A 14,988-nucleotide genomic window follows, 5' to 3' on the forward strand; every position below is an offset into this window, starting at 1 on the left:
TTGAATGAACTAATTTGGATTCATTGCTAAATAAAATAAAAGAGAAGAAGATGTGGAGTGTTTGGGAAATATCCCGTAGTGCGAAGCCATCTAACAAACCCATGATACAAATTTCCTTCATGCCTTTGTATCTGATGCTGTTTCGACAACAACAACAGAAAACGGCTATGCACTTAGAGATTATTGGATGCTCAGGTCCAGGTAGGTGGGTACATCTTTTGAGTGAAAAAAATCGAGCTCATACCACGAAAGCTAAATTTAGTTTACACGTCATGATGTAAAAGTACAATAGCTTCACAAGTTGTCTTTTACGTCATGGCGTGTATTTTTTTTGTATTCTTACTGGCATGTAATTTTAAGAACAGACTTAAAAATTTGTCATATGCGCCGCTCCTTTTATGTGCATGCAATCGAACTTAAAATTACACGTATTTTTCTAAGTGTGTGGGCACTCAGTAGGTATGAATCGTTTATTGGTTCGCTGTTGGGTTGAGTAACATTCATTTTGCAATCGTGTGTTCGCTGATTGAATGGGATTTTAAATCGTTGTGGTTCGTTCAAGTTTTGGTTGATCGGGTAGATCACACGTTCTGAACTCCATGCCCTTTTGGAGAACCAAAAAGGCCTGTTAAAGCTTGTAAAAGTAATGAGTAAAATCCTATCAGCTCAATGGACCTGCTGGGATGTTTAACAATGCACGAGTACATCGTTCAATACTTGGGTGATCGGGAAGATCGTATGTTCTGAACTCCAGGCCGTTTTAGAGACCCTGAAATATTCAAAACTCGATATTTTCATGTCTTATGATCACATAGATATTTTTGGACATATTATCAGCTTTGAATATTTTAAGCATTTTTATAGGGAAGCTTTTAGAAATTTTCCAAAGTACACTACACGTAGCGATCAGCCAAGTTGTAAAGCGGAAATATGTTCGAATTGCAATTTTGGATCAAAAATAAGGCCAAGGTACTTGAAAGATGCTGCCTCGTCTGTGCTCATTGAGTTGATTATTAGATCGTCAAGAAAAGGAACGAGGTGAATAGAACTATATTTGTCTTTGCGAGGTTCAATGACAGCATGTTCTCAGCGAAATACTCTTGTAGAAAATAGAGGTCCTCCTTCATCTGATGAATTATCGCATCCGGATTGGCATTTTGATATGAAAGCAAAGTATCATCAGCAAACAAGCGAGGTTTCCCATTTAATTTTAGGTTTGCGATCGTTTATGTATAAGAGGAACAGCAAAGGCCCCACATTGCTCCCTTGACGATCTTCTACCGAAACGTGTTTTTCTTCAATGTTTGCACCATGTATTGAAACATATTGTTTTCGCCCAGTTAAATAGCTTTTCAGTATATCATTCGCTGTCTCTCGTATACCGTAATAGTGACGATTACGACGCAATATTACATTATAGTCAACTGTATCAAAGGCCATCTTCAAATAAAGAAACAGAACCCTTTCTATTTTTCATCCCTCGAAAGCTTCATAAAGCTTCATGCAGCTCTTAGATGAACCTATGCCGTATGGTGTATCCTTCTCCATTGGACTCGATCCTATGGGTCAATAGCTTACAGTCACCCTGAACATTGAGCACCCTCAGGTCCTTTAACTTCAAAAGCCATCTTGTATGCGGCCTTTCACGAAGCCTACGGTCTCTTCCGGTTCTCAACTAAATATTATCTTCGCTTGACGTTCTTCCGGCACACGAATAACGTGGTCAGCCTACCGTAGTCTGCCGTGTTGAATAAGCTTAATAATATCCAGCCCTTTATACATGTTTTGAACGGAATCGAATCACGGGCATAAATTTCGGAGGCAACACTTGATTACATACGACGCGAATATATACTTTTTAAGAAAAGATTTTATTCCCGATATTGCTAGCCACTTTATTAGCACATGTAATTCACTGTGGCTTCTATGTAACTGTGGATGGTGACCGGTCTGACTGACGATAGAGAGAACAAGGAAGCAGTAAATCGCCAAAAAAATAGATAATGTAGAGCTACACAATACTGCGTTTCATCTGCCAAGTATAATCTGGATTCTGTAGTATAATTTAAATTCAAATTATTGGTTGGAATAGTTTCTAATCCTAACATAGACCGGCCACCGAAATGCATATTTCTAATAATACATATCAAATTCAGTGATTTATGTATGTAACAATAACTATCTACTTAGCTGCTAAGTTTTCTTCGCCGTCCTCCATCTCCGGTGGCAGCAGGCAAACCTTCGACGTTGGCCTCTTGAAAATACCCGACGCAGTACGAACGGTTACCACACGCACCACGCCGTCTTGACCAGGGTGAAGCTGCATTATGCGGGCCAATGGCCAGCGAAGCATTGGCAGTTGCTGGTCCTGGAGAACGACTATTTGGCCAATCTTGAGACTGACCTTTCGCGGGTTGATAGTTGCTTGATGTTGAAGCTCCTTGAGGTATTCGGAAGTCCATCGGGACCAGAAATGTTGAACCTTTTGTTGAGCACATTCGTATCTATCCAAACGGTTGGTCGGCAGGTTCCGCAAATCCGGCTCGGGGAGCGCTTGTAAGTTTGAGCCCACTAAAAAGTGCCCCGGCGTTAGGGCTTCAAGGTCGTTGGGGTCATCCGACAACGCGACCAAAGGGCGAGAGTTCATACAGCTCTCAATTTGAGCTAACACTGTTTGCAGGTCTTCTTGCAGAAGCGAACTAGTTCCTATTTGGCGAACGAGGTGTTTTTTTGCCACCTTTACTGCGGCCTCCCAAAGGCCGCCGAAGTTTGGGGCGCGCGGGGGGATCATATGCCATTTTATCCCATTCGTTGCAAGACTGGTAGCGATACGAGCATTTTCGGTTTGATTTTTGAGCATTTGATAGAGAGCATGAAGTTCGTGTTTGGCCCCGGCAAAATTCGTGGCGTTATCCGAATAAATGTGTTCGGGTAACCCACGGCGAGCAATAAATCTGCGCAAGGCAGAGAGGAAGGATGATGAAGATAAATCTCCAACCAGTTCAATGTGAACAGCCTTAGTGCTGAAACACACGAAGAGTGCTATATAGGCCTTCGTAGGAGCTGACTTGCGAATTTTCGATTTAATAAATACCGGTCCGCAATAATCAATCCCAGTTGAGAAAAACGGTCGGCTGGGCGTTAATCAGGTAGATGGTATTTGTCCTACAGGCTGAGCAATTGGTCTAGCATTAGCACGTGTACAGCGGTGGCAATTCCAAATAATGCTGCGTACTGCTCTTCTGCCATGGGTTGGCCAGAAGTCATTTCGAACCACCGCGAGGGTGTGCAAAATACCACCATGTAGCAGCTTGCGGTGAAAAGATGTTAGAAGCAAACGTGTAAAATGGTGAAACCCTGGTAGAAGAATGGGGTGTTTTGTTCCGTAGGGTTGCGCAGATAGTCTAAGCCTGCCACCGACTCGAATTACGCCAGTTGAATCCACAAACGGATTTAAAAGTTTCAGTGTGGATCGATTTGCAACTGATTTTCCCTTTTTCAGAGCCTGGAGCTCATCCTTGTAGCACTCAGCTTGCACCATCTTGATAAGACAAGTTTTTGAGTGTTCTAGTTCTTCGGTAGATAGAATATCTGTGTTCCTTTTTTCTTTCTCCCGAACGTTGTTAACGAAGCGAAAGCAGTAAGCAATCGTACGAGTCAGGCGATGGTATGACGAGAATCGGGTAATTATTGGGTTAGGTGGCGACGTGGTTTGGACGACCAAACTGTTTATCCTTCGTTCCAGCAGCTCGTCGGTTCCTTGATCCGTCAAAATAGCATTTTGTTCCGGCCATAAATGCTGTTCTTTCCGCAGCCAGGAAGGTCCATGTCTCCAAAGTTCGCTGGATGTAAATTTTTCGACTGCCATACCGCGTGAAAGAAGATCTGCAGGATTCTCAGTACCAGAAACGTGTCGCCATTTTGATCCGTGGGTTAGAATTTGGACGTCTGCAACGCGATTGGACACAAAAGTCTTCCATGTTTGGGGTGGTGATTGAAGCCAATGCAGAACTACCATCGAGTCTGACCAATACCAGACGGAATCCGCTTCGATTGCTAATGTAGCACGGACCTTGGATGTTAAATGGGCAGCAATTTGTGCTGCACATAACTCTAATCGGGGAATACTACGCTTTTTTAATGGGGCCACCCGAGATTTTGCGGTTAACAGCTCAGTTTTCACATATCCGTGGGTGTCAGCTGTACGAACATAAATGCACGCCCCATATGCATCATCAGATGCATCGGCAAAACAATGAAGCTGCACCACCCCCACCTCGAAAGCATAGCGATCTATTCTAAATTTGGATAAGGAAGACAATTCCTTGACGAAGGTCGCCCACTTAGTTTGGATGTCTGTAGGCACTTCCTCATCCCATTCCAGAGACAACATCCATAACTGTTGCATGATTATTTTGGCCCGAACCACTATCGGAGCAATTAATCCGAGTGGATCATACAAACGAGAAATCTCCGACAGTATTATGCGCTTTGTGATCTTGCTCTGCTTCATGCCTATATTCACGTCGAAACGAAACTGATCAGTCAATGGCTCCCAGCTGAGTCCCAATGTCTTAATCGTCTCGTCAGGGTCGAATGTACGATTGGACTGAGCAGCTAAATCCTCCTCGGGAACGCCATCAAGGACCTCTTGGAAATTGGAACACCATTTTCTCAACCGAAAGCCTCCACGATGAAGTAACTCAGTCATTTGCCGTCGTAATTGAATCGCCGAATCAACGGAATTTTCTCCTCGGATGAAATCGTCCATGTAAAAATCTTGCTTCAAGGCATCAGCAGCGAGAGGATACGAACTTCCTTCGTCTTCGGCAAGCTGATAGAGAGTACGCGTTGCTAGAAACGACGATGGAGACAATCCATATGTCACTGTAGTGAGGACATACTTGGTTATAGGAGCAACTTTACTGAAGCGAAACAGTACGCATTGAAGAGGCTGATCATCTGGATGGATACGAACCATGCGGTACATCTTTTCGATGTCCGCCAATAAAACTACCTTATACCTTCGGAATCGGAGAATAATCAGATACAGTTCATCTTGTAGCACAGGACCTGTTAGCAATCCATCATTAAGGGAGTAACCTGTACTAGTTTTCGCTGAAGCGTCGAACACGCCACGGACCTTCGTGGTCATACTCGCTTCTTTTACAACTGGGTGATGTGGGAGAAAACAGGCCACGGAAGATGCTTCTTCATCTAGGGAAATCTCACGCATGTGACCAAGGTTAACGAACTCTGACATAAAGGTGTGGTACCTCTCTTTCAGCAACTCATTCCGCTCCAGCTTTCTTTCGAGACCTTCCAACCGTCGTACAGCATTGGTATAAGATTCGCCCAGCATATGAGAAAATCCATCCTTTTTAGGGTATTTGACCACATACCGACCAGAGGGATCTCTGGACACAGTGCTTTTGTAGAAGTTCTCACAGTGTTGTTCTATCGGGGAAAGAACTTTCGTATCTACCTCTTCGATTCGCCAAAACTTCTCTATGTTCCTATCGAGCGATTCTAGTGTGGAAATATGACATAGCGGAGGGTGGGGAATTGGAGCATACGATGATTTTCCTGACACCAGCCAGCCAAACACGCTTTCCACAAGTGTCGGTGACGATTCACCCAAATTCATCCGGCCACCCTTTAGAAAAGTATAGAAATGTTCAGCTCCGATTATCAGATCAATTCTCCGCGACACATTGTAATCAGGATCCGCAAGATCAATGCCCTCGGGAATAAAACAATTGTTTTTCGGTATTGTAACCGCAGGCAGGCTTGTGGTGATGTTGCGTAGAATCAGACACTCCATAGGAACCGAAAATTCTTCTAGTCGCGATCGAATTTCGGTGGAAGCCGAGCCAACAGCACGTACCTGAGATTCCCCGACACCGAATATGGGTTGGTTTATTCGGCGTCGAACCAATCGCAATTGTTGGCAAAGTCGCTCACTCATCAGGCAGCACTGAGATCCCGAATCTAATAATGCTCGTGCAAGGTGCTCTCTCCCATAACCATCTATTATGATGAGTACAACTGTTGAAAGGAATACATTCACACTGCGAGGGTCCGATACAGAGTTGGACGAGATTGATGTTTCAGTTTGTGCACCTATCGCCTCGACTTCACATCGTGCCGCGTTAGAAGTTGATCCTTGACGATGACCTTGACTGAGGTTAATGTTTCCGTTGTTGTTCGTCAGTGGTTCAAATCCTGGATGTAACAAGGTGTGATGCCGCTTTTGACAAACGCGGCAGGAAAATTTGGATGCACATTTGCGAACGAAGTGATCTCCGCGAAAGCAATTACTGCAAATCTTCTTGGCGTTCACAACGTTCAGCCTATCCTTTAAGGGCATCTTCTCAAACACGGGACACTTTACCAACAGGTGTTGTTGGTTGCATGCATGGCAATTAGGTAGGTAGTTCTCAGTTGCAGCGTAACTATTAATTTGAGAAGACGAAGGACCTTGGGACGACCTTGACTGCTTTGAGGGGGGGTTGTGCTTATTTTGGGGAGATAATGCAAATTGAACCGCAGTAATTGAAAGTGATTCAAAAGTGCGAATTTTCTTGTTGAGGAATTCAATCAAATTGGCGTACGTGGGATCGTTACCAGCGGACATGAACTCCTCCCAATCCTTCAGGCTTTGCTCATCCACTCTTGAGCAAAGTAAATGAACCAGTAAGCTGCTCCATTGCGTGGTTGGTTCACCCAATTGTTCCAGGATTTTAACATGGCGTTGGAACTCCTCGACAACGACACAAAGCTTTGAAGCGGACTTGGCAAGCATCTTGGGTTGGTGCGTAATTGCTTGCAGGTGTTTCTTTTTCAATAAATATTTGTTGGCATATCTATTCAAAAGAGACTGCCATGCCACACTATAGTTTGCTGCGGTGATCGTAAGGGTTTCGATTAACCTGAGCGCATCACCTTTTAGTGCAGATCGGAGATATTGAAATTTTTGAATACATGGAATATCCGCCGAGGAATGAATCAAAGAACTGAACGAATCATGAAACGTTAACCACTCGTTTAAATCTCCATCGAACTGCGGGAGTGTAATTGTCGGAAGCTTGACACCAATAGAGTGAGAAATAGCTGGAACTGGCGCTACCACTTGTGCTGGTGTTGGTGCCACGGACGGCATAAGGGAAGTCAGCCCACCTTTAACCCGAAAAAATTGCTCTTCTACCTTTGCTCGAACGCCCATATTATGCTTAACGAATTCATCGGACTCGTCAAACGTTTCATATTCACCTTGTATATCCTCGAAGGTATCCATCAGCTTGTCCAGTCTGCTCAATCGTATCGCTACCTGTTGGGAGTCTTGTTCTTGGTTGTAGTTGTCCAGGAACTCCTCGATGCGCTTGATCGAATCCATGATGTTCCGTCGCTTAAGCTCCTTTTGCTTCATCTTCTTCTCTGCCATATTGTCTGCGTGATTTTAGACCGATGGCTACAATGATCAAAAGGACCCAAGAAGTACCGCAAGATAAGATAGAAATATTTGGACAGACACTCACCTGTGCCTGTCCAAAGACAGGCCTTGTAATTTCAATTAAACAGGAACTGCAAATCCCAACTACAACCGCAGTTGCGCTACTCAACTCGGAACCTTGTGGCCGTCGGTGTCCAGTTTCGACGATTTTGAATAATTAGGGTATAAGTATCACTATCCAATATAGAGATCAACAAGCGCACTGTAGCGTCGTCATTCGGGAACCAGTCCAATCAGCAGTAACCAAAAACTCCAATAGTGAGCACGTGCCGCCTAGCAGCAATAATTCCATAGCAGTCTGAAATCGATCCAAAAAAGACCCAGGAAGCACCGTACAATGGGGATGGGAAGGAATGGACAGATACTCACATGTACCTGTCCAAAAACAGGCCTTGTATGTCTTGTACGGTACAGCAATCCGCGAATAAACCTCCCGGCGGGAGATAGGGTTAGGTATCGGCGTCGTCGTAGTACATCAAATAAAACGATATCCACACACCCGTGATCCTGGTCACGGCACCAAAATGTTTTGAACGGAATCGAATCACGGGCATAAATTTCGGAGGCAACACTTGATTACATACGACGCGAATATATACTTTTTAAGAAAAAACGATTTTATTCCCGATATTGCTAGCCACTTTATTAGCACATGTAATTCACTGTGGCTTCTATGTAACTGTGGATGGAGACCGGTCTGACTGACGATAGAGAGAACAAGGAAGCAGTAAATCGCCAAAAAAAAGATAATGTAGAGCTACACAATACTGCGTTTCATCTGCCAAGTATAATCTGGATTCTGTAGTATAATTTAAATTCAAATTATTGGTTGGAATAGTTTCTAATCCTAACAATACACCTGGTATAATTCGTGATTCATGCGAGGCCGCCAGATACCGTTCTCCTGTTTACCGCCGAGTAGTGTCCGCAGCACCTATCGCTAAAACACTCCGAAAGCTCTACGATCAGCCTCCTTTAACGTCCATGTTTCATGGCCGTATAAAGCCACCGGAAGAATCAGAATAGTATAAGGTACCCCGGGGCAAGTGGGACCTAAAAAAACGCTAGTTCAGCAAAATCGCTAATGCATACTTAGAAAACATGGTATTTCAGGACATTAACCACGGATACATCATTATATGCTTCCGTTGTTGAAGTGTAGATGTGTTGTATGTCATTTATTCAGTTACACAAATATTGGTAACGGGGCAAGTGGGACCTATTCTGATCTATACTGTCGAACGAAATTAATTTGAAGAATGCAGATATAATGTTCATGTTATTTCCGAGTCGTAGTATTTCAGATCATGGATGGGGTTTATTGATTATCAGACTTTTACTTACCGGTTTACTGTTTAGTTGTCTGTTGTCTGGCTTTACATTAGCTTACTTTCTTACCAAATTTGTAAGATGGAAGAGATAAGCAAATCTTTGTTCACTTTTCGAATGAATGTTTCTCTGTTTAACACAAATTATTACATAAATTAAAACTTCAAAAGGAACATTTTTATTCAGGTGGTGTTGTAAATTTGTAATAGAACGAAATAACCAATTTATGTCTTAAACACTTTATTTATCTGAAAATCTGTAAATCTGATGTGAAGTTTGAAAATAACAAAGCACAAAACACAAAAGACAAAACCTGTTGGCCTATTACAGAATAAATGTATTGTTTGCACTGTGAATGGAAAAATATTGCAGAGTTATAACCATTGCTCTTTTTCTTGCGAGAGATGATTCTCAGAGTGTAAAATTCTCATTTGGCAATAAACTGTACAATACTTTTTAACAGCGAAACCAAAGACATCAACTGCATTTGGTTCAGATCCATATGATATATGAGTATCGAAGTCATTTTTCACTAAACAACAATCTAAAAACAGGTAAAATGGCTCTATCGAAAATGTTGTTCAAATATGTCCCACTTGCCCCATGTATGTTAAAAATCAAAGGAAAATGAAAATTGCAGATTTTGGCTTTAATCAAAACTTTGAAATCGTTTTTGATGTCACACAATTATTTAATTGCTCAAAATATTCACTTTCCACATCAATGATGAATTTAGAAACGACTATTTTATTGGAAATCCATTGAATAAAAATAAAAGTAATGAATTTTGCCAGTAGTTTAAAGTCATGATTAAACAATACCATAAGTATAGTGCCGAAAATGGTTTTGATTCCATTTTTTTGTGTCAGGCGAATTCGTTGATAATTCTGCTTAATTTTTCTAGAACATTGTTACCATTAAAAACGCTCACCTATTTATCGACAGCCATAGTACCCACTTACCCCGACTCCAACACGGAGTCGATAACAAACACTGAAGAAGTTTTCACGTAGGAAACGAAATACGTATCTGGTTGTTGATACATAAAAAGTGAATAGTGGAAGTAAACGGAAGAATAATAGTCTTTTAACCCTGCTGGAATGTTAAACGATGCACGAATACATCGTTCAGGGCTTAAATGTCCGGGTAGATCACATGTTCTGAAGTCTAGGACGTTTTGGAGACCCTGAAATAGTTTACGTTTATTGAAAACTTGATCAATTTATGTCTTATGATCACATAGATATTTTTGGACATATATCTTAGCTTATGTTTCTAGACATATTTCCTAATACTTTCGAGAATATGTACTTCAGAACAGTTTGGACGACCAAGAACATTCTAAAACAATATTTCAACGCTTTTTCAGTTATATCTATACTAGTTTTGGCAAAATCTAGTGAAAAAATCAGAAGGGTTGTGTACAAGACATGACCGCAAGATAGACGTTGGACAACATAATCACATCGTTGCGATTGATTTTTCTGACGTAACTAAGCGACTGTCACTTGTCATAAGACGAGTTTGTACAATCCCATTAAATTCCACCACTTAATTGTATCTTGACAGATACGTATTTCGACCTCAAAGGTAAGGCCGTCTTCAGTGTCTCGTACTTGACTCGACTTGTATTACGAATATGGCCTTACTGTTGAGGTCGAAATACGTATCTGTAAATATACAATTAAGTGGTGGAATTCAATGGACTTCAACAAACTCGTCTTATGACAAATGAAGACATTTGACTAAAAAGCTCAAAATAATTTTCTTAATAAGCGACTGTGTTTTGTACATCGAAGAAATTTTTCTCGGTTCAGCTTTCTTTTGTATAGAAAGTTGGTCTTGCAAAGAACAGATTTATTTTAAATAATGTGACTTCCTAAGCATAAACAGCAACAAAACCTAATAAGAATCTTGAAAGAAAGATTCACTTGACTGCTACGAATGTCATCCATGCTCACCACTCTCCACGATGTCTCCACGCGCGGTAAAGAAACTTTCTTGTAATCAATAAAAAAGGCGCATTAGTACGCATTAGCGCTTTATGGAAAATGATTCACTTCTTTTCAGAACTAGAAATTTATGGAAGAGAAGACTGAGAAAAAAGAGAGAAAATTTGTAATATAATCAATTTGTGATGACAGAAAATTTCCGCCGGTGGCAGAATCACAAGCGTGCATCACTCAATAACTAGACGCGCGCTAGTGATTCTGTTGCCGAAGTCAATTTCTGTTGTCGCCAAATGATGATGATTTTCTCTTTGGTAAACATTTGTTTCAGTTCAACATTTTCTTCTATAAAATTGTGATTCTGGAAAAAAACGATTAATTTCTTATAATGCGTCTATCGTCGGCGTCATCGGCACACCAGTGAAATTTTCTCGCATATTTCTGCATCTGGATTTTTTGCAGTGAATTGAATCTCAATTTACTGCGAAAATTCCTGATCCACAAACATGCGAGAAAATTTCGCTGGAGTGCATACGACGCCGACGATAATCCGTTTCCCGCTGAGCCACTACAGATGCAGAAAACACCGTGTTCGATGCTTAAACCGTTCCCGCTATCGGTGACCGCTCGCCGTGGATCCTCGAACAGAAATGACGCGCGAACGCGAATCATGGGTCTTTTCATACGCGGAGAGAATGAAATGGTGGGTCACATTCTGATGTCCGTGTTGGAAATGCATGAACGGGATTGGTTGGTTTTGATATTTTTACTGGGTAGGACAAGAATTGAAATTTTCAATCGTTTATCGTGAATAATCAAAAGTTACAATGAAATTGACAAATTGCTAGAGAGCTTCCGAGTCCATTGATGTGTAAATATCAAAAATTCATCGATAGATAAGGGCTCTATTAATGTTTAAAATCTTACATGATTTCGTGACGGTCCCCAATTTTAGATTCTGATTCGACACCCAGTACCTTCGGGTAAGACGTTGTTCAACGTCAAAACACAAATTTGTAATGATATGGAAATGCTAATATCATCTTCCAAACTTGGACGTACATGTTCATGATAGAATTAGAGGCGAAAGTATAGAATTGATAGTTCCGTTAGGATACGGCAGGCATGAAGAATGTTTTATAGAAGTCGATTTGAAAGCGAGCGGAGGGCATATTTGTGATGGCACATATCACGACCTTCCTTTTGCCAAGCTCCCGTGTAAAGGGGAGGAAAGAATATCAGTGTGGAAGCTGATATATCTCCACTGGCAAAAGGAAGGTGGTTTGATTTGCTCATATGCCATCACGTGCGGAAGGATTTTCTATCGACGAGTATGACAATAATGACATCAGCATCTAGTCGAATAGGATTTTTATTGCACAGTTCTGTTTTCTCATTGCGTCCGTCTCGTCGCAACCAACTTGGCTGCCTCGGAGAGAACAAAGCAAATTTGTAGTTAAATCTCCGTTTAAAAAAATCGACCTGAATGGGTCAGTCCTTAACCATAGGCTCAAGTGGACTGGACCAAACATTGAGTATGAAAATAATAATTACATGCCCAAACACATGTTTCTAAAATTGTTCTCGTATTGTTACTACACAATTGTTCATGTGTCTAATTCTGAGTACCCCATCCATGCATTTTTCATACATTCTTTTCAAATAGTATGGACTTGAAAAATATATAAAACTTGTTTTCTATAGTGGGGGACGTAATGCCAATAAGAAGAAGAAGAAATAGGAAATTGCCAATAAAGAAATCTGTGTATAAGCAAAAAATAAATATAATAAACATAAATTGCCTTAAATAATGCAAAATTTTAACATTTTCCACAAAAAATGAAAAACATTCCACCAAAAAATCAATAAAGAGCAATAAAAACAATATGAAAATTTCCATAAAGAAATATAAAAAAGCAATAAAACTGAGCACTTTTTCCCTAGATGACCCTTTCTTTAAAAGCGTTTGTTGTTTATGGAAAATTTATTTAATTTTATTGCTTTCTTCTATTTTTAATGGAAATTTTCTTATTTTTATTGCTTTTTATTACTGAGGAAATGCTAATAGAATACTAAGTTGAAAAGCCGGCCAAGTTCCAGGTGAAATGTAGAGCCATAGAAGAAGAAGAAGAAAAATAATAAGAAGAAGACCCTGATTTCTTTATTGGCAATATTTATTTTTTTATGAAAGTTTGATTTTGCTGCAAAAGTGTCTACATACCTTCCCATGTAATTCTAAAGTGGAAACATTTATAATAAAGTTTCATTGTAGTTAATTTATTTCGAGTAGTTTGCATTGTAATGGTCAGTTTTTGTAAATCAAAAATTCAGTAAAAAAACCGCACGCAGCTCCACTTTCAAAATCCAAATAGTTCTCATGAAAAGACTGGTAACATGCTATATATTTGAGGAGCATACAATATCGTATTTGTATTGCAGTAAAAACTAGAGTTTTCTTAAATAAATCTGAAAGCGTCTTGTACCATTTAGTTCTTATTCCTTTAATCCAATAACGCGAATATGTTTGCTCATTAAATATATAACATATTGACAGTTAGTTAGTGCGAAATAACCAAGCTACATTTCAAATATTTGAGAATCAAACTAATTTCTGTTTGAGTTTGTTATGACTTTGGAATATTATATAAACAAGAACTAATTATCTTAATGTATTTATCGACGATAGATGATTACCCTCTTACCGCAATTTCTATGCCGATAGAAAAGGGTTTGCTCAAAAAATTTGATCTTTTGAATTAAAATAAATGTATTGAGATAGTGGCCACTAGCGATAGCAGCGGTAGATAAAATCGCGCGAACCAGTCCCTCTAGTGATACATGTTTGCCAAAAAACTGCCATCCCATCATGTCGCAAGCTGTGTGTTTATGTACCAATCTATCTCTTAAGTTGCTCCTTTTTTGCCGCCTTCAAATGCACGATCGACTACGCTGCTCCTCCTCCCGCGTTGTCACGCATTTTTCCCGCCACCCCATCGACAGAAGAAAACCAGAAGCAACAACGACATACGATCACATCAAGTGGCAGCAGCCCGATCTCATTGAACATTGTATATAACCAACTTGAGACGCGGAAAATCCTAACAAATCCTCCCTTCCTCAAATAGGGAAAAACTGATGCCACATGAGACTGGGGGTTGAAGGGTGTGCGGAGTTTGGTCTGAATGAAATTTACGATCGACGTTGGCACATAAAATTGTTTACATCATCATCTTTCTTAGCTCGACATCCGTCGGCTCGCCCCATTCCGAATGTACCCATTGAGAGCACGCGCTCGAGTATCCTCGCCCTGATAGCCAACTCATCATCTACCCTACCCGCTACCAACACAAAGTTTCACTCTTCCGTATGTCTGGCCCAATCGATTAGTATTCTCCTTGCGCTGTTTTCCCCAATTTCAGAGCTCCATTCGACGATCAGCCGTTGCGCCGAGTAGGCGATACTTTCCACCCAATTGCAGCTGGTACGATCATCAATCCAAGTTCACTCTGCCTTTTGCTGCACCGAATGCATCATTTTCGCCTACTTTCTACTGAGTCACGCTCGTTTTGGCAACGATCTGCCCCGCTCATCAACATTCCGATGCATCACCGGTTGGCGGTCACCACCATCATGGTGGGTGGTGTGAAACGATTTTCCGGTCCCGCGATTAGCCACCTAGCCGGATCACATTTCTCACCTGTCCAATTTCAACGAGTTTGTCGTCAACTGGCAGGGAAGTCTGTCCCCACGAAGGACGCGAAACATTTGTTTATGGTTGTGCGTTGTTCCCCGTTGTAGTCGGTTGTTACTGTGACATGTAACCGTGGTCCAGCTGCCGGCTTGTTCGTCTAACTAACGGACAAGTTGGACAGCCGAAGATAGATGACTTTGACCTTGGGAAATGAGAGATAAATTGACTGTGTGTTCTTTTGTTTTGCGAGATCAGAAAACTTTGACCTAAATATTTGTCGAATTTTTCAACACGACACATGGGGTACAGAGAACATTTCTCGCTTAACTTTTCAAAAGGACCTAAGTAACATTTTTTCATGAATTAATTTGAATACTGCAATCAATAGCTTTCATGTTGTTCTGTTGATTGCGCTATTCAAATTAATTCATGAAAAAATGTTACTTAGGTCCTTTTGAAAAGTTAAGCGAGATTTCTGTGTTGGGTTCCCATCGTTATCACAGGGT

At 40.9% G+C, this 14,988-nt stretch overlaps 1 protein-coding gene across 1 annotated transcript; it reads right to left on the reverse strand.

Annotated features, from left to right (window-relative positions):
* Window positions 1-2,182: 2,182 nt before the first annotated feature.
* On the reverse strand, window positions 2,183-7,444 carry LOC134223119 (uncharacterized). The gene is made up of 2 exons (XM_062702255.1): window positions 3,450-7,444; window positions 2,183-3,023 (listed from the first exon to the last, which is right to left on the reverse strand). Exons 1-2 carry the CDS (start codon window positions 7,442-7,444, stop codon window positions 2,183-2,185), a joined length of 4,836 nt encoding a protein of 1,611 aa, XP_062558239.1.
* Between the last annotated feature and the right edge of the window lie 7,544 nt (window positions 7,445-14,988).

This window comes from Armigeres subalbatus, chromosome 3 (genome assembly GCF_024139115.2).
Source record: "Armigeres subalbatus isolate Guangzhou_Male chromosome 3, GZ_Asu_2, whole genome shotgun sequence".
In the NCBI taxonomy this organism is placed as follows: Eukaryota; Metazoa; Arthropoda; class Insecta; order Diptera; family Culicidae; genus Armigeres; species Armigeres subalbatus.